This window comes from Bubalus bubalis, chromosome 5 (genome assembly GCF_019923935.1).
Source record: "Bubalus bubalis isolate 160015118507 breed Murrah chromosome 5, NDDB_SH_1, whole genome shotgun sequence".
Lineage (NCBI taxonomy): Eukaryota > Metazoa > Chordata > Mammalia > Artiodactyla > Bovidae > Bubalus > Bubalus bubalis.
This window is the reverse complement of record NC_059161.1, coordinates 28907133-28933963: the sequence shown is the minus strand read 5'-3', so window position 1 is coordinate 28933963 and position 26831 is coordinate 28907133. Positions and strand designations below refer to the sequence as shown.

The 26831-nt window shown below is 46.6% G+C and overlaps 1 protein-coding gene across 2 annotated transcripts in view; it reads right to left on the bottom strand.

Moving 5' to 3' along the window:
- Nucleotides 1-26831, bottom strand: part of FHAD1 (forkhead associated phosphopeptide binding domain 1) — a 165286-nt gene that overhangs the window by 57780 nt on the left and 80675 nt on the right. For both annotated transcript variants that reach the window (XM_045165685.1, XM_045165684.1), the window contains 6 exons: nucleotides 24986-25075; nucleotides 23855-23959; nucleotides 19661-19768; nucleotides 15627-15710; nucleotides 14724-14876; nucleotides 12543-12738 (listed from right to left, as the gene is read on the bottom strand). In XM_045165685.1, coding sequence (XP_045021620.1) covers nucleotides 12543-12738; nucleotides 14724-14876; nucleotides 15627-15710; nucleotides 19661-19768; nucleotides 23855-23959; nucleotides 24986-25075 — 736 coding nt within the window. The remainder of the gene's footprint in view (nucleotides 1-12542; nucleotides 12739-14723; nucleotides 14877-15626; nucleotides 15711-19660; nucleotides 19769-23854; nucleotides 23960-24985; nucleotides 25076-26831) is intronic.

The following is a 26831-nucleotide window of genomic DNA, read 5'->3' as shown; positions in this document are numbered from 1 at the left end:
ACCAATTTACACTCCCGCCAACAGTGTGCAATGGTTCTCTTTTCTCCACATCCTTGACAACATCTGTTATTTGTTTTCTTTTTGATGATGGTTATTCTGACAGGTGTGAGGTAATATCTAACCAATCAGATCTTTAGTAGTGATCCCACCTTCTGGGCTGCTCCTGACATCACCCAGCAATACTTCAGGTGGTTTCCCTCTACATTACTCAACCTGGATTTCCCTGAGGGACTTACTTCAAGATTTTACAAACCTAGCTTGTTATTACATGCATTTTATCTCTTAGGACAACATTTTAAAAGGCAGGTAGTATGATGGTTAAGAGCAGGGGCTTTGAGTTGGGAGGGACCTGGATGGAGTGCCAGCTTTACCACTCGGCAGCTGGCACACACACCCATTGTCATGACTCTCGGAAGGAGGTCCAGGAAGAGGACAGAGTGCTCACAGCTAGGAAAACCTGACTTGCTGTCAGATGTAGATGGGGCAGGGGTCACGGGTAAAGTCACCTTGGTGTGAGTAAATCAAGCAGCAGTGCTGCTGGGCACATACCCATCTGACTGCCACCCACACTTAGTTCACATCACATCAACAGTGATGCTGACGGCAGCCGCCACTGACTAAGGCTCATGTGCGCATCTGTGGTTTGGGTGCCGCACCACTCAACCCTCACAGCTACTGGGTGAGATCTGCCCCCCATTTTATGACCAGTAAACAGAGGCACACAGAAGCCCAACAACCTGCCCACACAACTGGCGGTGCACACTTGAGAGTCAAGCCTTGGCAGCTGGTCTCCAATGCCGGGACCCAGAATCTTCACTGTAACGCAAACCTGGGGCAAGGCCAGCAGTGCGCTCAGGCAGGCGTCAGATGTTCTTCATCCCAGGGGATGAAACTCTCAACTTTGTCTCCACTCAAGTTAATGACAGAACCTGTCCTCTAGGAACTGGGTATGTAGCTGGTACCTCTCTGGACCTTTAGAGGTCATGTGGGGTCACAGAAAAAAACACAGCCATTAGAATCACAATGACCTCAGTTTGGGTTCTGACCCTGCCATGTACCAGCTGTGTGACTTAGAGCACATTTCGTAATGTTATTGGTACTCCGTTTCCTGGCCTGCAAAATAAAGACAACAATAGCACCTAGCTCATTGGGTTGTTGGAAGATAAAAGTACGAGGTACATGTAAAACAACTGACACAGTGACAGGTACCCAGGAGGAGTGAAACAAACCATGGTTCCTACCCTTTTTGTTAAGGAACTGTAAGCACAGAAGGCTCTTAGGAGTGTTTGTGGTTGGTGATGAATGATTGACGATCCCCTTCTGGCCTCAGTGCCTCAAATCACCTTATCACAGTGAAATACTCATAAAAGGTTTTGAGCCAGTTTCTGCATTTTTAAAATGAGGATTTTACATGCTTTACTGAGTTGTACGTGCTTTACTGAGTTATTGTGAAGATGAACTGAGGTTGCTGCTGCTGCTGCTGCTGCTGCTAAGTCGCTTCAGTCGTGTCCGACTCTGTGCGACCCCATAGACGGCAGCCCACCAGGCTCCCCCGTCCCTGGGATTCTCCAGGCAAGAACACTGGAGTGGGTTGCCATTTCCTTCTCCAATGCATGAAAGTGAAAAGTGAAAGTGAAGTCGCTCAGTCGTGTCCGACTCTTCGCGACCCCATGGACTGCAGCCTACCAGGCTCCTCCGTCCATGGGATTTTCCAGGCAAGAGTACTGGAGTGGGGTGCCATTGCCTTCTCTGGAACTGAGGTTAGGTATGGAAAATACCTAGAACAGCGTCTAGAACGCAAGTGCTCAATAGTGAACGATGGCCACCGCTGTCACCATCACCATCCTCAGCACGTCCTACTCATTATTCTCACCGCCACGACCATCAGTCACCACCACCGTCGTCTTCACTGCCTTCATCACCGTCGCCATCACCCTCGTTATACTTACCATTATTATCTGAACCATCACCATCACCCCTGTGTGGATGGCTTTAGGAACTAAGGACAAGTAGTACCTAATCCAGAGAATATAAGGAATACTCTAGCTCATCTGGTTCTTTTCAACATTTGACGCTTTGAGAGAATATTGTTGGGGCTGGAAGATAAAAAGCCTTTTACCATTAGCTTCCTCTTCTACTGAATGAATGAACAATGGGCCATAGTCACTGGCCTCTCTGATATTTCCCTTTAACCTTCTTTGATTTCATAGAACCAATTACGAGCAGTTGTAATCAGAGAACACAGTCTGTGTCTCCCCAACTGGTGTTCCATAGAACATTATTCCAAGCATTGTTAGTTCGGGGTAAGGGTAGCAAGAAGGAGAAATGTGTTTTGGGAACACCGCATTCTTATCCCATCCTGAGAGATCCATACTGTGTATCAGTGCAGGAGGGGCTCTGCAGAGACCTGTTTGATATTGCTCAACTCTCCTGACTCTGTGAACTCCAGAGAAAAAGACAGGGGGCTTGAGGAATGCTGCCTGAAAAGAGTCTTCCTCAAGCTTTCTGATGGCTTAACGTTACAACCCATGTTTCTTTATGGTAATGCAGTCAGTCATGTCCAACTGTTTGTGACCCCATAGATTGTAGCCTGCCAGTCTCCTCTGTCCAGTGAATTCTTCCAGCAGGAATATTGGAGCAGATTGCATTTCTTCCTCCAGGGAGAATCTTCCTGACCCAGGGATCAAACCAGCTTCTCCCGCATTGCAAGCGGATTCTTTATCATCTGAACCACTGGGGAGGCCCTTTCATTTTCGTGACGAGATTTAGAGACAAATGCTATAATGACCCTTGCCAGTGGGGAGGGGACAGTGCATGCCTTGCGTAGTCCACTGTCACTAGGTTAGAGATCATGGTCCTTCCCTGTTTTAGTTCCAGTGTGAAGAGCAGCTAGAACTGTGGGCCACGTCTCACCTGATTTTACATACATTCAGACTCTGCCATGATTACAGCAATAGTGATGCTGGGGTTGCAGAGGTGTTGGGCTGTTGGGAGGAATCCAGTCCCTGCCTCTTCTCCATGTGGTCTGTGAAGGGCAGACATTTACAGAGAAGTTAATCTTGATTTTCTTTTCAAACATGTTTAAAAGAAATTTATACCACCTTCTGGATTACCTTAGAGATATCCTGGCTGGGGCTGTCTAATCACTGGAGTTGAATCAGTTCAGTTCAGTTCAGTCGCTCAGTCGTATCCGACTTTTCGCGACCCCATGAATCGCAGCACACCAGGCCTCCCTGTCCATCACCAACTCCTGGAGTTCACTCAGACTCACGTCCATCGAGTCAGTGATGCCATCCAGCCATCTCATCCTCTGTCGTCCCCTCTCCTCCTGTCCCCAATCCCTCCCAGAATCAGAGTCTTTTCCAATGAGTCCACTCTTCGCATGAGGTGGCCAAAGTACTGGAGTCTCAGCTTCAGCATCATTCCCTCCAAAGAAATCCCAGGGCTGATCTCCTTCAGAATGGACTGGTTGGATCTCCTTGCAGTCCAAGGGACTCTCAAGAGTCTTCTCCAACACCACAGTTTAAAAGCATCAATTCTTCCGCTCTCAGCTTTCTTCACAGTCCAACTCTCACATCCATACATGACCACTGGAAAAACTATAGCCTTGACTAGACGGACCTTTGTTGGCAAAATAATGTCTCTGCTTTTGAATATGCTATCTAGGTTGGTCATAACTTTCCTTCCAAGGAGTAAGCGTCTTTTAATTTCATGGCTGCAGTCACCATCTGCAGTGATTTGGGAGCCCAAAAAAATAAAGTCTGATGCTGTTTCCACTGTTTCCCCATCTATTTCCCATGAAATGATGGGACCGGATGCCATGATCTTTGTTTTCTGAATGTTGAGCTTTAAGCCAACTTTTTCACTCTCCACTTTCACTTTCATCAAGAGGCTTTTTAGTTCCTCTTCACTTTCTGCCATAAGGGTGGTGTCATCTGCATATCTGAGGTTATTGATATTTCTCCCGGCAATCTTGACTCCAGCTTGTGCTTCTTCCAGTCCAGTGTTTCTCATGATGTACTCTGCATATAAGTTAAATAAGCAGGGTGATAATATACAGCCTTGACGTACTCCTTTTCCTATTTGGAACCAATCTGTTGTTCCATGTCCAGTTCTAATGGTTGCTTCCTGACCTGCATACAGATTTCTCAAGAGGCAGATCAGGTGGTCTGGTATTCCCATCTCTTTCAGAATTTTCCACAGTTTATTGTGATCCACACAGTCAAAGGCTTTGGCGTAGTCAATAAAGCAGAAATAGATGTTTTTCTGGAACTCTCTTGCTTTTCCCATAATCCAGCGGATGTTGGCAATTTGATCTCTGGTTCCTCTGCCTTTTCTAAAACCAGCTTGAACATCAGGAAGTTCACGGTTCACGTGTTGCTGAAGCCTGGCTTGGAGAATTTTGAGCATTACTTTACTAGCATGTGAGATGAGTGCAATTGTGTGGTCGTTTGAGCATTCTTTGGCATTGCCTTTCTTTGGGATTGGATTGAAAACTGACCTTTTCCAGTCCTGTGGCCACTGCTGAGTTTTCCAAATTTGCTGGCATATTGAGTGCAGCACTTTCACAGCATCATCTTTCAGGATTTGAAATAGCTCAACTGGAATTCTATCACCTCCACTAGCTTTGTTCATAGTGATGCTTTCTAAGGCCCACTTGACTTCATATTCCAGGATGTCTGGCTCTAGGTCAGTGATCACACCATCGTGATTATCTGGGTCGTGAATATCTTTTTTGTACAGTTCTTCTGTGTATTCTTGCCACCTCTTCTTAATATCTTCTGCTTCTGTTAGGTCCATAATATCACTCCTCTATTCTCATTCATTGGTGTAAGAAATGTCAAATTCATGCAGCCTCCCTGGGGGGGTGGTTTGGCAAGAAGGATCCACAATCTTAAAAACGTTGGAGTCCCCCAGGTGTGGCCCTGGGTTCTCCCTTCTCATCTGATACTTTCTTCCTCAGTGATACCATTCATACCCATGGCTTTAATCACCATCCATCCCACACAGTGACCAAGCACCCACCCTGTGGCATGTGTTCTTCTGGGCTTTGGGGCCACATCACTGACATTCATTTCCAGGCTACATATCCAGGGTGATAGCTGCATCCTTGGCACCTCATCTTGGATGTCTCCAGGCAACTCTCACTATCTTCCCCCTCAAATCCGGTCCTCACGTCGCATTCCTTACTGCGGAGTTTGGTGAAGGAACCACATCTGTACTTTTACACAAGCCAGAAGCATGGAGATCTGCAACCCCCTTTCTCTCTGTTGTTTCTCTTGTTGTTGCTGTTTAGTCACTCAGTTGTGTCCAATTCTTTTGCAGCCCTGTGGACTGTAGTCCGCCAGGCTCCTCTGTCCACAGGATTTTCCAGGCAAGAATACTGCAGTGGGTTGCCATTTCCTTCTTCAGGGGATCTTTCCAGCCCAGGGATTGAACCCAGGTCTCTTGCATTGGCAGGTGGATTCTTCACCACTGAGCCACCAGGGAAGCCCCTACTTCTTTTCTAACCATATCTAATTCCATTCATCTCTTAAACACCCCTGGAATCTTCTCTCTTTTTCCATCCCCTTCTCTGCCATAGCAAGGGCCACCATCGTGTCTTATGACAGCCTTCTAGCTGCACTCCAGGGTTCTGTGCTGGCCACCTTCCTGGACAGTTTCCATTCATAGCCGAGATGACTGTGTCCAAATGCAAGCTGGTTCCATCAGTTCCTTACTTAAAACCTATTATGGACTTCTCTCTGCTCCCTGGCCAAAGCAGAGCTTCCTACCAGGGAGCAGCAAGCCCCTGGGCCCCCCATGGTACAGCCCCCGCTGACCTCTCTCATTGTTCCTTCCCTGCCCCACTCCTGCCCCCGTTTTTTAGCCCTTGCTTGTGTTCTCCTTGTTTCCTGTGATACCACCATTCTACTATCTTCACCCAGGATGTCCCCACCCTCCCCTGTTTGGCAAATAACTCCCATGCATCCTGCTGAGGCCCTGCCCTCCCTGTCCAAGTCAGAGTCCTCCATTTCTCCTTCAAAGCAATTGTCCCCATTAAAGTTTTCCATGTGAGTGATTTTTTGGTAACTGCCCATCCTATCCTGTCACAAGATGTGCTGATCTTCTCCTGCAAGAACTCCAACATTAAAACTCACTGCTGAGTAACCATTGACAGGAGAATGTTGGATCCCACCAAAAAAAGATACCTCATGTCCAAGTGCAAAGGAGAAGCCCAGGAAGATGATAGGAGGGGTGAAATCGTGTTTAGAACCAAACCCCATATCCGCCACTTGGAGGGCTCAAACAAAACCTTGTGTGCACCAGGAAATCCCACAGAGACTGAGCCAGACTTGCCTTTGAGTGTTTGAGTGTCTCCTGCAGGGGTATGGGTCAGCAGTGGCCTGCCACAGGGGTAGGGGCTCTGGGTGCAGCAGACCTGGGTATGTCATAAGCCCCATTGGAGGAGGTCACCATTAACCCCACCATAGAGCCACCAGACTTACACAGGACTGGGGAAACAGACTCTTGGAGGGCACACAAAAAATCTTGTGTGCACCAGGACTCAGGAGAAAGGAGCAGTGACTCCACAAGAGACTGACCCAGACTTGCCCGTGAGTGTCCTGGAGTCTCCGGCAGAGGCATGGGTAGGCGGTGACCTGTGGCAGAGTTGGGGGCATTGAGTGCAGCAGTGCATGCACAGGACCTTGCAAGGAGGTGCCATTATCTTCATTACCTCCACCATAGTTTGACCACAGGTCAAACAACAAGGAGGGGACACAGCCCCACCCATCAACAGAAAGTTGGATTAAAGACTTATTGAGCGTGGCCCCACCCATCAGAACAAGACCCAGTTTCCCACTCAGTCAGTCTCTCCCATCAGGAAACTTCCATAAGCCTCTTATCCTTATCCATCAGGGGGCAGACAGAATGAAAACCACAATCACAAAAAATAATCAAACTGATCACATGGACCACAGCCTTGTCTAACTCATTGAAACTATGAGCCATGCCATGTAGGGCCACCCAAAACAGACAGGTCATGGTGGAGAGTTCTGACAAAACGTGGTCCACTGGAGAAGGGAATGGCAAACCACTTCAGTATTCTTGCCTTGAGAACCCCATGAACAATATGAAAAGGCAAAAAGATAGGACACTGAAAGATGAACTCCTCAGGTCGATAGGTGCCCAATATGCTACTGGAGAAGAGTGGAGAAACAATTCCAGAAAGAATGAAGAGATGGAACCAAAGCAAAAACAACACCCAGTTGTGGATGTGACTGGTGATGGAAGTAAAGTCCGATGCTGTAAAGAACAATATTGCATAGGAACCTGGAATGTCAGGTCGATGAATCAAGGTAAATTAGAAGTGGTCAAACAGGAGATGGCAAGACTGAACATCAACATTTTAGGAATCAGTGAACTAAAATGGATCAGAACGGGTGAATTTAACTCAGATGACTATTGTATCTACTATTGTGGGGAAGAATCCCTTAGAAGAAATGGAGTAGCCCTTTTAGTCAACAAGAGAGTCTGAAATGCAGTTCTTGGGTGCAATCTCAAAAATGACAGAATGATCTCTGTTCATTTCCAAGGCAAACCATTCACTATCATAGTAATCCAAGTCTATGCCATGACCAGTAATGGTGAAGAAGCTGAAATTGAATGGGTTCTATGAAGACCTACAAGATTTTCTAGAACTAACACCCAAAAAAGATGTCCTATTCATTACAGGGGACTGGAATGCAAAAGTAGGAAGTCAAGAGATACCTGGAGCAACAGGCAAATTTGGCCTTGGAGTACAAAATGAAGCAGGGTAAAGGCCAACAGAATTTGGCCAAGAGAACACACTAGTCATACCAAACACCCTCTTCTAACAACACAAGAGAAGACTTTACACATGGAAATCACCAGATGGTCAATAATGAAATCAGATTGATTATATCCTTTGCATCCAAAGATGAAGAAGCTCTATACAATCAGCAAAAACAAGACTGGGAGCTGACTGTGGCTCAGATCATGAAATCCTTGTTGCCAAATTCAAACTTAAATTGAAGAAAGTAGGGAAAACCACTAGACCATTCAGGTATGACCTAAATCAAATCCCTTACGATTATACAGTGGAAGTGAGAAAACAGAGTTAAGGGATTGGATCTGATAGACAAGAGTGCCTGAAGAACTATGGATGGAGGTTCGTCACATTGTACAGAAGGCAGTGGTCAAGACCACCCCCAAGAAAAAGAAATGCAAAAAGGCAAAATGGTTGTATGAGGAGGCCTTACAAACAGTTGAGAAAAGAAGAGGAGTGAAAAGCAAATGAAAAAAGGAAAGATATACCCATCTGAATTCAGAGTTCCAAAGAATAGCACAGAGAGATAAGAAAGTCTTCCTCAGTGATCAATGCAAAGAAATAGAGGAAAACATAGAATGGGAAAGACTAGAGATCTCTTCAAGAAAATTAGAGATATTAAGGGAACATTTCATGCAAAGATGGGGACAATAAAGGACAGAAATGGTATGGGCCTAACAGAAGCAAAAGATATTAAGAAGAGGTGGCAAGAATACACAGAAGAACTATACAAAAAAGATCTTTATGATTCAGATAATCACGATGGTGTGATCACTCACCTAGAGCCAGACATCCTGGAAAGTGAAGTCAACTGGGGCTTAGGAGGCATCACTATGAACAAAGCTAGTGGAGGTGATGGAATTCCAGCAGAGCTATTTCAAATCCTAAAAGATGATGCTATGAAAGTGCTGCACTCAACATGCCAGCAAATTTGGAAAACTCGGCAGTGCCACAGGACTGGTAAAGGTCAGTTTTCAATCCAACCCCAAAGAAGGGCAATGCCAAAGAATGTTCAAACTATGGCACAATTGCACTAATCCCACACGCTAGTAAAGTAACGCTCAAAATTCTCCAAGCCAGGCTTCAACAGTACATGAACCATGAACTTCCAGATATTCAAGCTGGATTTAGAAAAGGCAGAGGAACCAGAGATCAAATTGCCAACATCCGCTGGATCATCAAAAAAGTGAGAGAGTTCCAGAAACACATCTACTTCTGCTTTATTGACTATGCCAAAGCCTTTGACTGTGTGGATCACAATAAACTGGAAAATTCTTCAAGAGATGGGAATACCAGGCCACCTTACCTGCTTCCTGAGAAATCTGAATGGAGGTCAAGAAGCAATAGTTAGAACTGTACATGGAACAACAGACTGGTTCCAAATCGGGAAAGGAGTATGTTAAGGCTGTATATTGTCACCCTACTTATTTAATTTACATGCAGAGTATATCATGTGAAATGCCAGGCTGTATGAAGCTCAAGCTGGAATCAAGATTGCCGGGAGAAATATCAATAACCTCATATATGCAGATGACACCATCCTATGGGAGAAAGTGAAGAGGAACTAAAGAGCCTCTTGATGAAAGTGAATGAGGTGAGTGAAAAAGCTGGCTTAAAATTCAACATTCAGAAAACGAAGATCATGGCATCTGGTCCCATCACTTCATGGCAAATAGATGGGGAAATAATGGAAACAGTGACAAACTTTATTTTCTTGGGCTCCAAAATCACTGCAGATGATGACTGCAACCATGAAATTAAAAGATGCTTGCTCCTTGGAAGAAAAGCTGTGACGAACCTGGACAGCATATTCAAAAGCAGAGACATTATTTGGCCAACAAACGTCCATCCTGTCAAAGCTATGGTTTTTCCAGTAGTCATGTATGGATGTGAGAGTTGGACCATAAAGAAAGCTCAGTGCTGAAGAATTGATGCTTTTGAACTGTGGTGTTGGAGAAGACTCTTGAAAGTCCCTTGGACTGCAAGGAGATCCAACCAGTCCATCCTAAAGGAAATCAGTCCTGAATATTCATTGGAAGGACTGATGCTGAAGATGAAGCTCCAATACTTTGGCCACCTGATGCAAAGAACTGACTCATTTGAAAAGACCCTGATGCTGGGAAAGATTGAACATGGGAGGAGAAGGGGATGACAGAGGATGAGATGGTTGGACGGCATCACCGACTGGATGGACATGAGTTTGAGTAAGCTCTGGGAGTTGGTGATGGACAGGGAAGCCTGGCGTGCTGCAGTCTATGGGGTTGCAAAGAGTTGGACATGACTGAGCAACTGAAATGAAGATCCTATCCTTTCCTGAGACCATAAAATCTACAAGGGCTGGGATAGAGCCTGTTGTCTCAGCAATATTTTATTATGAAAGAGTTCATATTCACAGTAAAGAAGGAGGAGTTTTATAGCCAAGATCTAGATTCTACCTGTTTTTGGCCCCATTATATCTCTGCCTGGCATGGGGCCTGGTATCTAGCAGACCTGTAATAAATCTTTGCTGAGTGAAAGTGGTTTATATCTTTCCACATCTTAGATGATAAGATAAGGTGAACAATATTTATGTCAGCATCATTTCTGTGTGTGAAAAATTGGAAACAACTTAAATGCCCAAGATAGAGAATTGGCTAAATAAATTATGGTACATCCTACATAGTGGGATTCCTCATCATCAGTGACAGCAATGATGTGTGTATTGACAAGGAAGGGTGTTCCTGATGTACTGTTAGGAACAAAACTAAAGAAAACTGGGTATGACATTATTTTTTTGGTAAAGTTAATAAATCAATAAACATTTACAGGTAGAACGTATTCTATGATAGGTACTATTTTTAAATACTTTAGATATATTAATGCATTTTAATCCTCACAAGAATCCTATGGAGTGAGTACACCCTATTATCCCCATTTTACAGATAAGGAAACTGAGGCACAGAGAGGGGAATAACTTGCCTAGACTCACGTAGCTCTTTCCATGGGAAAATGCCTTGGAAGTTACACAAAGAATATGACAGACAGTGTTGACAATATCAAATACTGGCAAGGATGTGAGGCAACAGGAACTCTCACTCATTGTTGGTGGGAATGCAAAATACAGTCACTTTGGAAGAGAGCTTTGTGGTTTCATTAAAAACTAAATGTACTCTAACCACATGATCCAGCAACTACAACCTTGGTATTTCCTCAAAGGAGTTGAAAACACGCCCACACACAAACCTGCACGTGGATGTTTATGGCAGCTTTATTCATAATTGCCCAAACTTGGAAACAACCAGGATGTCCTTCAGTAGGTGAATGCATAATGGAACATTGCTCAGTGCTTAGTCACTCAGTCAACCTCTTGGCTGCAGCCTGCCAGGCTCTTCTGTCTATGGAATTTTCCAGGTAAGAACATTGGAGTGGAGTGGGTTGCCATTTCCTATCCAGGGGATCTTTCTGACCCTCGGATGAAACCCTTGATTCCTGCGTCTCCTGCATTGGCAGAAGGGTTCTTTACCACTGCGCTACTTGGGAAGCAATGGAATATTATTTGGCACTAAAAAAAGAGCTGTCAAGCCATGAAAAAACTTAGAGGAAACTTAAATGCATATTACTAAGTAAAAGAAACTAATCTGAAAGGTTGTATGATCCCAACGATATGATATTTTAGAAAAGGCAAAAAACCATGGTGACAATAAAAAAGATCTGTGGTTGCCAGGGACTGGAGGTCGGGGAGGAAGCACAGAGGATTTTCAGGGCAATGAGACTATTCCGTATGATATTATAATGGTAGCTACATGTTATCACACATTTGTCCAAGCCCAAATCCATAGAATGTACAACAAGAGTAAACCCTACACAACACTGCAGATCAACTACACTCCAGTAAAATTAAAATTAAAAGGAGTGAACCCCAAAGTAAACCTGATCACTTCCCTGATAGCTCAGTTAGTTAAGAATCCACTTGCAATGCAGGAGACCCTGGTTCGATTCCTGGGTGGGGAAGATCCGTTGGAGAAGGAATAGGCTACCCACTCTAGTATTCTTGGGTTTCCCTTGTGGCTCATCTGGTAAAGAATCCTCCACCCCAACAATGTGGGAGACCTAGGTTCAATCCCTGGGTTGGGAAGATCCCCTGGAGAAGGGAAAGGCTACCCACTCCAGTATGCTGGCCTGGAAAATTCCATGGACTGTATAGTCCATGGGTTCACAGAGTCAGTCACGACTGAGCAACTCTGACTTTTCTTTCCAATGTAAACCAGGGGCTTTGGGTGATTATGATGTGTCCATGTAGATTCATCAGCTGCAACAGTTGTACTTCTCTGGTGCTGATGTTGATAACTGGGGGGCTGGGCATGAGTGGCGATGGAGGGTACCTAGGAAATCTCCATATCATCCTCTCAATTTTGCTGTGAAACCAAAACTGCTCTAAAAACAGTGTATTTTTATATGTATGTGGTAACTTCTAAGAGAGAAGATTTGGCATAATTTTGCTTCTTCCTATTGCCTCTGTCACATCTCGTTTTTCTCCAGCAGTCATGTCTCACTTGTGTATACTCTTTTCCTGGAACATCACTTCTCAAGTGCTGAAACGAAGTTAAGTCTGGAGAAAGGAACGCTTGGCCGCACACCCAACAAGAAGCCTCCCTCAACAGATGTCCCGTCGTGATCAGATTTGACGCGACATTTCAGTCATGCAACTACAGGAGAAGAGGGCTGCCGTTACCTTTGTTGGAGCTGGAGAACTGGATGCCCACGTCTTGGAGGAGGTGCTCGGTCTCCTCCAGCCAGGACAGCGACAGGCGCAGGATGTCCAGTGACACCCTCTGGAGCCCCGAGACAGGTGGGCTCACCTGCAGGTGCTGCAGGAAGCTGACCTCCTTCCTCAGGTCGTTGCTGCAGCACGACATCTTCATGCAAGCCTGGAAAGAGATGAGGTCGTGAGGAGCCAGGGCACCATTGCCAGAAATAGCACCCGGCCGCCGTGACCTGCAGAGAGCGGTTGTTCTTGATGAGTTCTTGAAGCAGGAAGTGCCCTGGGATGGCCCACTTCTAGTTGCCTTTTAGGGTGGGCGGACGAGGGGGCAGCTTTTATTTTGTGTGCACTTTAATTGGGACTTTCGATGGTCAAAGAGACCCCGTGTTTACAGACTTAGAGAATGAATTAATGGCTGCTGGGCACTGCTATATTTAAAATGGATAACCAACAAGTATCTACTGTACAGCACATGGAACTCTCTCAAAGTTATGTGGCAGCCTGGATGGGAGGGGAGTCTGGGGGCGAATGGATGCGTGTATATGGATGTCTGAGTCCCTTCACTGTTCACCTGAAACTACCACAACACGGTGTGTTAATTGGCTATGAGAGTGAAAGTCGCTCAGTCGTGTCTGACTCTTTGCGACCCCAAGGACTATACAATTCATGGAATTCTCCAGGCCAGAATACTGGAGTGGGTAGCCTTTCCCTTCTCCAGTGGATTATCCCAACCCAGGGATTGAACCCAGGTCTCCCACATTCCAGGCGGATTCTTTACGAGCTGAGCCACAAGGGAAGCCCAAGATATAGTCCGCTATGCTGCTAAGTCGCTTCAGTCATGTCCGACTCTGTGCGACCCCACAGACAGCAGCCCACGAGGCTCCACTGTCCCTGGGATTCTCCAGGCAAGAACACTGGAGTGGGTTGCCATTTCCTTCTCCAGTGCATGAAAGTGAAAAGTGAAAGTGAAGTTGCTCAGTTGTGTCCGACCCTCAGCGACCCCATGGACTGCAGCCTTCCAGGCTCCTCCATCCATGGGATTTTCCAGGCAAGAGTACTAGAGTGGGGTGCCATTGCCTTCTCCTATACCCCAGTATAAAATAAAAAGCAAAAAAAGGGACTTCCCTGGTGGTCCAGTGGTGAAGACTCCGTGTTCCCAGTACAGTGGGCTCGGGTTTGATCCTTGGCCAGGGAACTAGATCCCACGTGCCACAACTAAAAAATCCCATATGCAGCAATGAAGATTGAAGGTCCCACATGCTGCAAATAATCTCTGGTACAGCCAATAAACAAAATAAAAAAAAAAAAAAACAGAACAGAAAAAGGAAGAGATCCCTTGTTTAGGTACAGGCAATTCCAAAGCCAAATTGCCAAGGACAATTTGGCTGAAACAAGAACCAAATTTGGCTACAAAATTCCTGCTGAGATCAACACATAAGCTGGTCAGAAAGTCCGATTTCCTGACTTGAAAAAGTGCTGACAAGCCAACATTCACACAGACTCCCCAAATAGCAGCTGCTTATTTCCAGAGAAAGCAGAAGCAGCTGCCTGCTCTGATAAAGCTGGTTCTCTGGGTGGGGGCTGGGAGGTGGGGGGTGGTGGTCGGTCAGAACCAGTCTTGTCTCCTCCAGAGTCAAAGGTGACTAGGGTAAGAGCAGCCTTTCCATTGCTGGGACAAAAAAGAAAAATGAAAATAAAGAGCAGGATGTTTTCTTGGTTTCTCTGGAAATAACCTAGGGCTATTTTGAGGGCAAGAGGAGAAGGGGGCAACAGAGGATGAGATGGTTGGATGGCATCACTGACTTAACGGACATGAGTTTGAACAAACTTCAGCAGACGGTGAAGGACAGCGAAGTCTGGCGTGCTGCAGTCCACGGGGTCGCAAAGAGTCAGACACAACTGAGTGACTGAACAACAACAACATTTCTTCCCCTGAGGTCCAGGGGCCTCCCAAAGGGGAGTGTCGGGCAGCTTTTTCTTGGCCACACCAAGTTCACCTGGGAGGCAGTTTTTGAGGTCCTTTGTTTTCTACCTCAAACAGATATCTCCAGCAAGAGAGAAGGTGGGCAGAAAAGCGGAGCCGGACGATTTCCTGAACAAGGAGCACAACGTGAGCCACGGGGGGCATGGGTGAGAAGCGGAGGAGGGCACCTGGCAACTGTCTAAGGCCTTCTTCAGCTTCTCAACGCTGTCTGTGATCTCCTCCTGTTGGCAGAGGCCGAGCTGGGTCTCCTTCTGCAGGGTCCACTTTTTGTGCTGAAAGTTGATGTTGTCCTCAGTGACCTGGGTGATCTTCTCTATTAACTAATGGGAGAAAAAAAAAAAAGACTGACATCGCAGGGTGGCTCTGGCGGGAGGGGCCCTGGGTTGGGGGAAGGTATGGGCTTGAGCTCCCATCTCCGCAGGGTTGGGGAGGGAGGTCCTGGCATGTTTGGGTGATGGCTCTGGAGGGAATGTCGGCTCTGTCACCAACCAGGGCATGTTCCCCAGGATCAGAGATGATTTTTAAGAGCCAAAGGCTTGTCATGTGGCCCCGTGTGTGTTCTAGATTCTTCGGAACTCTGAGAGTGATTCATCATGCTGAGCCTGATGCTGTGGGGCCTGAAAGAGAAGGCTAGGCTATCTGAGAGCAGTCCATGGTGTGAATTTTTCACCCGCATGCCAACACAGTGTTGGAGGGGACAAACAGAATAACAAGTCAGTCCTTACGCCAGAGGCACAGCCTCGCTGCCGGCTGCCCTCTTCAGGAGGAACGAGCCAGGACGCCTGCTCTATGGAGAGGCTCTTTCCTCGTGGGACTAACGGAGGTGGACCATGCAGGCCTGGAGACCAGACACAAGCCTGGGTGGTTCCATTTGATTTTCACAGAAACACTTCAAGGGAGTTTCACTGGCTTTTACTCCAAAAGCCAGGAAATCCCGGAATATCAAAACAAATCTTCATGGTGTAGCAACAGTGTGAAAAATATGCGCCACCAACAAAAAACAGAAACATATGCTCCCAGTGTCTGGAGTCCTGGGTCCCCGAGGAAGAAAGTGGGGAAGAGGGACGAACCTGCTGATCAGAGACGGGCTTGTCCTGGAACGGCTTCGTTCGTCCGTAGGTGGCCTTGATGACCTGACTTCTGAAATGCTCCAGCTGCAGCACAAAGAAAGGGAAGGTGATGGAATGAGTGGTGCAGCTGCAGCCGCAAGGCTTCAGGAGGCACTTCCACTGCTGGGTCTGGGAGAAATCGGTTAGAAGGCTCTGCACACCATTAATGGTCACTATGGTTGGGGCTTCCTAGGTGGTCCTAGTGGTAAAGAATCCGCCTGCCAATGCAGGAGCCACAAGAGATGTGGGTATAATTCCTGGGTCCGGAAGATCCCTTGGAGTAGGAAATGGCAACCCAATCTAGTATTCTTGCCTGAAAAATTGCATGGATGGGGGAGCCTGCAGGCTACACTCCATGGGGTTGCAAAGAGTTGGTCACGACCAAGTGACTAAGCACGCAGGCAAACGGATTATTAACACCTTCACCTCTCACCGGAAGGGGCAATGCCCACACAAGAGAGGGGGACAGTAGGTTTTAACGACTTTTCAGGCATGCCCGCCTAACCCAGCCGATGCGCGTGTGCAGCTCACATACGTCTCAGGCCCTCAGAAGAGCCACTCACTGCCAATTATCCAGTGGGAAGTCTGGGGCCGGGAGCGCTCTTCCGTAATTGGTACGCTGGCACCAGGCTGTGAGATAAATATTGAGGCTGTCAGCCCGAGTAAACTGTGTAATCAGCCAGGGTGCCCGGGGAGAGAAGGATGAGCAGCCTGCTGCCATTTTGTGCCTTAGGTCTTGTGTCCTGAAGATGACGCCTGCTGTATTCCCCTCAGGGTCCCCGGAGCCTGGCACCCAGCAGGCACTCAATAAGTGTTCATCGAATGCCTGTAACAGAAACAACTGACTTGGCAGGTGTTCAAAGTCCTCGCCTTCAGTTCGGCCAGCTTTTATTGACTATCTCCCTGCTTCTGGTGTCTTCAGATTACAGTTGATGAAAGAATACAGTTACATTAGAATCAGGACTTCTAGAATGACAAGTTCAAGGTGTTCCAGGTTCATGAGAGACCTGAGAGGCAAACAAGCCCAACCCTCTCTGGAAGTTTACCAACATGATGGCCCTTGGCTTGGGTTTTTGGCTCACAGGCAAAAATGTGGTCACGAAAGACTCTAAAATAGAGCCTGAAGGACCGTAACAGCTGGGGAATCAATGTGAATGTCAATGGGTCCCAAGACACAGGAGTTTGCTGCACACCAGGAAGTTCTGAAAAGCCAAGGAGAGGAATTATGACTCTCCTTAAGACAGCTCTGCAGCCAGCTTGCCGGGAGCCAGCTGGGTGATCTGAGGGATTCCGGGCCGTCTGTTGGTTTCATGACCAAGGGGAGGGTCCTAACTTGCCCGAGGAAGAGGTTATGTAGGCAGGGCCCCATGGGCGATGGCCCGCATCACCACCAGAGGCACCCTATGGGACTGCTCTGAGTGGAGGGACAGGTCCTGCTGGACAACAGGAGTCAGTTCTGGAGTCACTTGCCTGGGGAAGGGCATGACCTCAGGCAGGGAGCTGGCTGTGGACAAGAGGGTGACGTGGGAAGGCCAGGGCAGCACAGAGAGGCCTCATCCTTACTCTCTCAAGTCCTGGAGGAATCTCTGTGTCTCTAAGGGTCTTCCTGAATGAGCTCTGGCTGGAGGCATGACCAGGCTCCTGGCAAGTGGCACAGACCATACTCTCAAGGTGGGTGTGTGCTGGGGGTGCAGAGCGCTGGCAGGGGCAGGGGTAGGCCAGGTGCACCAAGGGAAGCCCAGAGCGGCGGGCTCTCTCCCTTGCTAAGGGTCAGTGCCCTGCAGGAGAGGGGACACTGGGGGTGATGGTGTGGATGTTTGTTGAAGAGGCTTTAATACCTGCCAAGAGGCACTATCGTCATCATTTAACCTGTGGGTGCTTCTGGAGTTCAGCGTAGGGGACAGTGCCCGGTCATACTGCTGGTTCAGGCTTGGATGCCACCACATGGAAGGGCTTCGGGAGCTGGGCTGGGTGGGCTGGAGCGCTCCTTTAAGGACTGTGGTTCTTAACCTTTCTGGGTAGTTTACAGACCCTTCTGAGAATCCAATGAGTGACGAGGTGGACTCATCCGCCCAGAAGAAGAAAAGCACAAACATACATACATGCAAAATGTTCTTGTCCTCCTGGAGCCATGGTTGCCAGGAGAGGGGTGACTTGTGGAGGGGTCCAAGGTGGGCTGCCCTGGGTGGGCCACCTTCCACAGGGGCAGTGCCCTATCCTGGGATCTCGTCTGCCCTCCCTTAGTTTTTTCTGAGGCCTTGTTTGCATGTTCTGGCCATCATGTCTGCTCCACGTGTAAGAGGAAGGGCTGCTGGGCCATCTTGGGTCAGACCCTGGGAGATGGCACCCCCAGACCTGCTGAGTCAGAGCCTGCTCCCCACCTTGCCAATCTCCATTTGCATGAGCTGTGATAATCTGGGTTCTATTATTAATTCTACTATACAGTTCAGTTCAGTCACTCAGTCATGTCCGGCTCTTTGCAACCTCATGGACTGCAGCAGGCTTCCCTGTCCATCACCAACTCCCGGAGCTTACTCAAACTCATGTCCATCCAGTCGGTGATGCCATCCAACCATCTCATCCTCTGTTGTCCCCTTCTCCTCCTGCCTTCAATCTTTCTCAGCATCAGGGCCTTTTCCAATGGCCAGTTCTTTGCATCAAGTGGCCAAAGTATTGGAGTTTCAGTGTCAGCATCAGTACTTCCAATGAATATTCAGGACTGATTTCCTTTAGGATGGACTGGTTGGATCTCCTTGCAGTCCAAGGGACTCTCAAGAGTCTTCTCCAACACCATAGTTCAAAAGCATCAATTCTTTGGTGCTCAGCTTTCTTTATAGTCCAACTCTCACATCCATACATGGCTACTGGAAAAACCACAACTTTTACTAGACAGACCTTTGTTGGTAAAGTAATGTCTCTGCTTTTTAATATGCTATCTAGGTTGGTCATAGCTTTTCTTCCAAGGAGTAAGTGTCTTTTAATTTCATGGCTGCAGTCACCATCTGCAGTGATTTTGGAGGCCCCCCAAATAAAGCCTCTCACTGTTTCCATTGTTTTCCTATCTATTTGCCATGAAGCGATGGGACCAGATGCCATGATCTTCGTTTTCTGAATGTTGAGTTTTAAGCCAGCTTCTTCACTTTCATCTCTTTAATTCTTCTTTGCTTTCTGCCATAAGGGTGGTGTTAATGTGCATATCTGAGGTTATTGATATTTCTCCCGGCAGTCTTGATTCCCACTTGTGCTTCATCCAGCCCAGCATTTTACATGATGTACTCTGCATAAGTTAAATATAAGTTAAATAAGCAGGGTGACAGTATACAGCCTTGGCGTACTCCTTTTCCAATTTGGAACCAGTCTGTTGTTCCCTGTCCAGTTCTAACTGTTGCTTCTTGACCTGCATATTATTAATACTTCATTAAGAAAAGTGGCGGGACTTCCCTAGTGGTTCAGGGGTTAAGACTCTGCGCTTCCACTGCAGGGGGCACGGGTTTGATCACTGGTTGGGAAACTAAGATTCTGCAAGCCACGTGGCTTGGCCAAACAAAACAGAACAAAACAAAAACAAACAGAAAAGTGGCATCCCCTGTGGATACCGACTAGAGCGTCTGGAGACCCAGAGGAAGAAAGATCGCTGGCTGTACATGTCAAGACAAAAAAAATGTGAAGGAGAAAGTGCTAGAAACACCACTGAGGTTGAAAGGCTCAAACCCTCCCTAAGAGGGACCCACACGGCTGGTTCACCGGGGTGGGCCTTGACCTGGGACTGGCTGCTTGGTCAGGGTCTCAGGTGATGGCAAACACCAGTGTGGGCAGCTTCCCAGCAGGAAAAGCCTTTTTAGCGACATCCACTGGGACTCGGGAGCCCTGTCCCCAGGGATAAGTGGGTGAAATTAAACCAGGCCATCCTCCTTCTCACTCATCCCCGCCGGCCTCTTGGGCCCAGGGCTCCGTGGAGAGCGGTGGGCCATGAAGGGGCTTGGCAGCACGCCTACCTGACCTACTGCCCTTTCCAAATTGGCTTTAATGAGGTTTTCTCTGTTCCCCATTTCTTGCAGCTGAAGCAATTTCCTTCTGGAATCCTCCTGAAGCTTCTCTTCAACCTGAAAGGATGATGAAAGCATGGGCTTGCTGCTAATGTGATCATCACGCCCTCTGGGGGAACTCTTCTGGGTGGGGTGGTGCTAATGGCAGTGGGGGAGTCCTTGAGGGGTAGGGACAGCTGTGGCCCCGTGGCAGGGGTCATGGGATACACAGGGTGGAGATAAACTCACAGGGAGATACCCCTTAAGGGAAGGGGCTGAGCTCTGCACCCTGGGCTCGACTATGTCCTATCACAGACTCCAATCCCAGCTCGGTCCCTAGCAAGATGTGTGACCCTGGGAAAGGGATTTCACTGCTCTGTGACTCAGTGTTCTCATCTGTCAAATGGGGATGATGGTGCCTGTACTGCAGCACAGAGTTATTGTGGGAATTTAAAATATTTGGAATAGTGCTTACAGGTCTGTGAGTGTGGTAAATATTGGTGTGACCTATAAAAGGTGGGTGGGGAATTTCCTGGTGGTCCAGTGGCTAAGTCTCCTTGCTCTCAATGGAGGGCACCCAGGTTTGATCCCTGGTCAGGGACCTAGATCTCACATGCCGCAACGAAGATAGAGGATCCCATGTACAGCAATTAAGATCTTGTGCAACCAAATAAATAAATATATTTTTTAAAAGGTGAACAGGAATATCTGCCATGCAGCCTCCTTCTAAGACTCCACCAAAGGTCCTTGGTCAGTGTTATTACTGGGTTTATCATCTTAACTATTTGTCATCACCACTTTGAGCACACCCACTGGTGGAAACTTCTCTAGAGGCTTGCTCAGAAACGTCTATTAAGAATCTCAGCCTGCAAAAGAAAGCGTTTGAAGTGCAGAAGCTTGCTCGTCTAATCCTCCCTTGCTTGGGTAACGGGGCAAGCTGAGGTGAGCCTGGGAGTGCTCGATGCTACCATCTGCTGGCAAGTGTGGGCCTTGCAGCTGCTCCTTTCAGGGACACACCTAGTCATTTCAGGGACATACCTACTGAGCCCAGGGCTCTGGCACCAACAGGAAACCAGGCAAATGCTCATAAATAAATGGAAAGACTTTGTGCTGAAACAAATCCCATGGGCCGTGTTGATTAGGGATCTTACAAGGGGGATCACAGAGATGTAATAAAAGACCCAGAAGAGCTCTTTGGAGCTTTCCTCTGAGTAGAGTATACAGAGGTAGAGCGACTACCCAGCTCTGGTACCTTGGAAAAGCCACCTCTCTGGGGCCTTAGTTTCCTTCCAGATCTAAACATGCTCTGACCTGTATTTCAGTGGCATTTCCATACACCACAGAAGCCAAGTCCAACCCTGGACTCTGCCCTTATCTGTGTTCTCCACGAACAGCCCCCCATTCCCACTCCTGAGCCTCAGGCAACTTCAGGGGCTGCCCTGCTCCCTCCGTCACGCCTGGTGCTCTCCACGCCTGTCCTCCACCCCTCTCAGGTGACATGCTGGGCTGTGGCAGCTGGCCTCCTCGCCTCGAGTTTAGCGCCTTGCGGTACTGTGAGGGTTAGCCAGCTGTAGGGCAGCTCTGACCCACAGAACTTTCCACAACGATACAGATGCTCTGACTCTGTATCATCTAATACAGCAGCCACAAACCACATCTGGTGATCCAGCGCTCGAAACAGGGGCTGGTGTGATCGAGGAAATGAATTTCAAAGTGTATTTAATTTTGGTTAATATCAGTGTGAACAGTAGCACGTGGCTGTTGGCTACACAGTAGTGATTGGAGTCAGACCAACCTGGAGTCAGCCAAAACTATGCGACCGGGCTAGTTACACTGCTAGTTAACACGCGGTCTTGACTTTCTCATCTGTTAAATGGGGAGGGTGCTCTCTAGGTCATGGCGCTGTTGTGAAGAGGGAAGAGATGAAATGTTTGGTGGTGATGCCCAGCGTGAGAACGTGCACCTACCGTTTTCACCATTAGTGGCTGCGAATGTCACATGCTGGTTCTCTGTTCCGAGGCCCTGGTAGCGCCCCGCTGCCTGTGTGCAATAGAGCCTGAGGGCCAGAACTAGCACAAAACACCAAGCCAGGGATTCAAGAAGCCCTGATGAGCTCTGAACAAGGCAAAGAAAAATGAATCCGCACCTAGATAAATCATGATAAGACTGCTGGAAATCCAGGGAAAAGGAAATCTTAAAAGCAGCCAGAGAAAAAGACAGGTTTTGCAAAGGTACATCAATAAGGCTTACAGATGACTTCTAAATAGAAATAACAGGAGCCAAAAGACAGCAGTGACATACCTAATGCTGTTTCTAAGGTGCTGAAACAAAAGAACTGCCATTGTAGAATTCAATAGGCAGTCAAATGTGTTTTAGGAATGAAGGTTAAATATCATTTCAAGATAGACACACAGACACATCTGAGACTGTCATCAACAGAGCTACAGGGAAGGAAAACACTAAAGGGTATTCTTCAGAGACAAGAAAAATGAATGCAGATGGATGATCAAAGAGGCAGAAAAGACAAGCAACAGTAAGAGTAACGTGTGCATATGATACTGACTATATAAAAATGCCAATAATATCTTTGGGGGCTTTATTAATAACTATAGAGAGGAGTTTAGAAAATGACAGCAATGACTGACAAATCTGGAGGGGTTAAGTGCAGTCAGGGTGTTCTAAATTCACTACATTGTCAAGGAGAAGGGCATAATTATCAACTAATACTACATCTTGGTAAATTAAGAATGTACATTGTAAGTACTTCTGTGGTGGTCCAGTGGCTAAGACTCTGCGCTCCCAATGCTAAGGGCCCGGGTTCAATTCCTGGTCAGGGAACTAGATTCCACATGCCACAAATGGAGAGTTTGCATGCTGCAACTGAAGGTCGAACGTGCCACAGTGACGATCTGCAACTAAAACCCAGCACAGCCAAAGAAATACGTTTATTAATTAAAAAAGAATGCACGTTGTAATCTTTAGGATGACCACTAAGAGAGCAATGGAAGCGTGAAAAACTTAATGTGAGATCTTTGCAAGTCAAGGATAAAATGCTATTGTCTTACTATGGTTAAAAGGATAGTAAAAAAGTGAAATGTTTCCAAGCTAATAGACGGGGAAGGTGGAATGACAGAAAACCATCAACTCAAAAGGAGGCAAGAAAGGAGAGAAAAAGCAATATAGTTACAGAGAGTACAACTGGCACTGGGCAAGAAAGTAGATTTAAATCCCAGTGTATGAGTGATTAGATAACATAAACGGACTGAAAGCAGAAGACTGTCAAACTGGGTTTTGTAAAAATGATATGCTATTTGGAAGCTATATGTCTAAAACTTAAAAATTGACAGAGAGGACTTCCCTGGTGGTCCAGTGGTTAAGAATCCATCTGCCAAAGCAGAGGACACAGGCTTGATCCCTGGTCCTGGGACAGTCCACATGCCACGGGACAACTAAGCCCATGAGCCACAACTGCTGAGCCCTTGCAGCCCAAAGCCCACGCTCCACACAAGAAGCCACTGAAATGAGAAGCCGGTGCACCGCGACTAGAGAGCAGTCCCTGCTCACCATATCTAGAGGAAGCCTGTGTGCAGTAATGAAAACCCAGCACAGCCAAAAAGAAACAAATAAATAAAATTTTAAAAAATTAACAGAGAAAGTATGAAAAAAATATGCTATGGAAACTCTAACCAACAGCAAGCCAGTGATGGTGCTACACAACAAAGATGATGTTAAGGGGAAAACACTACTAGAGATGAAAAGAGACACTAAAAAAAAAAAAAGGGACATTTTATGATGATCAAAAGTCTTGTTCTACTGGAAGTATTAGAATTCTAAATTTATATGCACATAGTAATACAACCTCACAATATATAAAGCAAAATTTGTCAATATTAAAAGAAGAAACACAAATCTACAATCATGATGAGATTAAAAAAAAAAACCAAACGTTCCCAATGACTGATAGAACACAAAGACACACACACACACAAATCAATAAGAGTATTTAAGTTGGAACAACATCATTGACACGCTTGATTTAATGGATCAATTCTTTCCTGGGTAATTTCATGACTGAAGGCAGTGGGTCGTGGTTACACAGGGGAACTTTGGAGTCTGGCAGACCCAGCCTGGAGCAGTTGCCAAGATGACCCATCCCTGCCATACCTTGCTCTTTTCCCGAAGCGTCTTAGAGATCAGGCTCTGCTCCGTACTGCTCCTCTTCAACTCCTCCCTGAGCTTTCTCACTTCTTTCTCCATGCCGTGGATTTGCTAAGAAAGTTTCAACAGCAGGGAAGTCAACTTTGTAACTCACCTCACCCAGTTCGTTAAGGTGGAAACCTAGTCTGAGATCAGGTTAATTCTTTCCCTTGGGAGATGCTTCTACATCTTTAAAGCAAAGTAGGGTTTCTTTCAACAAATGCATTGAAAGTGCAGGGTGAGGGAAAATTTGAGTTTCTTTTGAAGATCAGCATGCATTCTGGATTAAACAGTACAAGGGACACATTCACTCATTAGATTCTCCTTCCTTGGAATATATTTTGAGTTCAGTCTAAATAGGGGTTATTTGGAAGACACCATGGGCAGAGTTTGGAAGAAAAGAACAACGAGCTTTTTCTTTTTGTTCCCATTTGAGACAGAGAATAGCAGTGCCCCTGAGAGAAGAAAATGGCCTCGATAGATGGAAAATACATGCTTAGTGATGTTCTCGAGGACTCGACTGGCGCGGAGGGTGAACATTCACATTTAGTGCTCATCTTTTCATTGTACTAATTTTTATATTCACCTTCCATACAAAGCCAATGATACGTCTGCATTTTATTTTGTTTTTATGAACTGATGTAAAACTGAATGCATCGATATTTAAGTAACAATACTTAAGGAGGCGTTTCATGTTAATAACAGAGCCCATGGCTGTGATAAAACTTGAGACAGTAGATCATGAAAGTTTGGGCATCACAAGTCCAGGGGTAGGCACTATGGTGAATTTCTAGCAGCATCTAGTGGTCACCTGGCCACCTTCTGTCCCAGTCTCCAGCCCAACTCTAGCCCAGCTCCAGGGGCTGATGAGGGGCCTAGAGCCAACTGTCCATGAAATCCTAGGACAGTACGTTTTCCAGGGTTTTCTACCCATCTCTTTGAGGCAAGCAAATCAAAGAATTACGTTAATTACATTAACAAACACCCGTAAAGCCCCAGAGTTTGTACTAGCTAAGGGGCCAAGGAACCCCTCCAAAGCCCTGAAGGTCAAAGTCTAGGCTTTCCATGGACACCCAGGGGTGAGCAGGTTCAACGCACGGTTTTGTAGAGTTTTAGTTCTTTCTCTTGGGCCTCCAGGTTCTCCTTCTGGGCATCTTCCTTCTTTAACTCTTCTTTCAGCACTGAGCACTGGGGAGAAAAATAACCAGGTCACGTGGGCTTGACTGGGGGCCCTAAGTCCCTATGTGCGTGCCCAAAACTGTCTTCTGCTGTTTAACTCCATCACACCCTGCATCATGAGAGGCCAGACCGTCTGTGTGACGGAAGCACGGGGATCCTGTGGCTGTTCCTGGTTCACCCCTCTTGTGAGTTCTGACAAATAAAGTGTCTTAGTTGCCCTTCAAAAGCCAGCCAACTGCACCACAGGGAGAGTCCAGACTTGCAGAGGCTGGGTACTTAGTGAAGGAATTGAGCCGCTTTCACTCAGTGAGCATCGAGAGTGGTGAGGGAGGGCCAGTGAGTTTGGGTGGATCTTAGTGCTTTTGTGCAGGTTCCATCTCAAAGACACGACTGCTCTGTTGGTCACAAAGCGGTAAACAGAGCTGCCTTTTCCGAGGGCATTTTGGCAACAGACATTAAGAGCATAAGGATGGATGTGCCTTCTTTCGACCCAGAAATTCCCACTTTAGTATGTACCCTAAGGACAATGATTAGAGAAATCAGTGAATTGTAGCTTCAAGGATGTTCTCCATAGAACTGTCAGTAACAATGGAAAAAAAAAAACAAGTGTTGTTTATAACAGGAGGTCACTTTATAACACTGTGTACATCCAGGAGAAAGTGTGTGGCTTTTAAGACCAATGATAAAGCGTTGATTTATTAGCATGGGGAAGTCATTGTGTTTATGATTTAAAAAAATATGCATAGTGTAAATTCACTGTAAAATAACTGACTGCTTGATTTCTAGGTAATATATAGAAACAAGACTGGAAGAACCCAGAGGAAAAGTGACCTCACTCCAAGGTCAATAAGGAAGGGGAAACGGGGACATAAGCAAATTGATGCATGTGGGAGGTGGAAGAGCCAAGCAGGGGCTGTCTTTGCATATTCCTTCTACTAAGCACCAGCTCTGCAACCCATCTCGTCCCCAACACACACACACACACACACACACACAGTCCTCTCACCTAAAACAGTGAGTGCCTAGGAGGGCACTCTGCTTGGCAGAAACAAAGGCAGAGGCATTGCCCAGGCAGCTGACTGAGGCAGAGGCAGAGGAGCACTGCTAAAACCAGGCTCCCGTGTCTTGGAAAACGATTTTGTCATTCCCATTTCGCAGATAGGGAAATAAAGGCCAAATAAGTTACAGTAAGAGAAAGCTCTGGGATTGGACCCAGGTCTGTCTGACTCCAAAGCTCGTGCCTTTTGCTGGTTCCATATTCGGTGTAGTACTACGCACCAGTATTGTGCCTTTTCCTTGGAACCTCAGGATGTTTCCACCCCACACCCGTGCAGCCCTAGCTAATCCATCAGACAGCTGCTGGGAATCTCTGAGTTATGACCTGAGATGAAAGCTATGAGGTTTTACCTTGACTGGCAGAAACAGATGCATTATACAAATACTGAGAAATCTTATCCTATAGAGTCAGGATTCTAAAGTTGGCATGGAAGGCAAGATTTGCAAATAAAGTTCCATTTAAAAAACTCTTCACTTGCCTACCAAGTCTAGGGAAGAAATGAGAGTTTGTGTGTTTGCATCTGGATCTTCAAACGTTCTGATTTGAAGGCAGTTATGAGAACCAGTGGTGCTGGGACCGTGATGGAGCCCTGTGGGTTGTCCTTGCTCACAGAGAGATTTTATTCTGTTTTACATTAAGCTGCACAGTAGCAATATATGCTAATAAGTGTGTTTGTTCCTGGGGTTTATTTATCATAGGGGTTAAAAA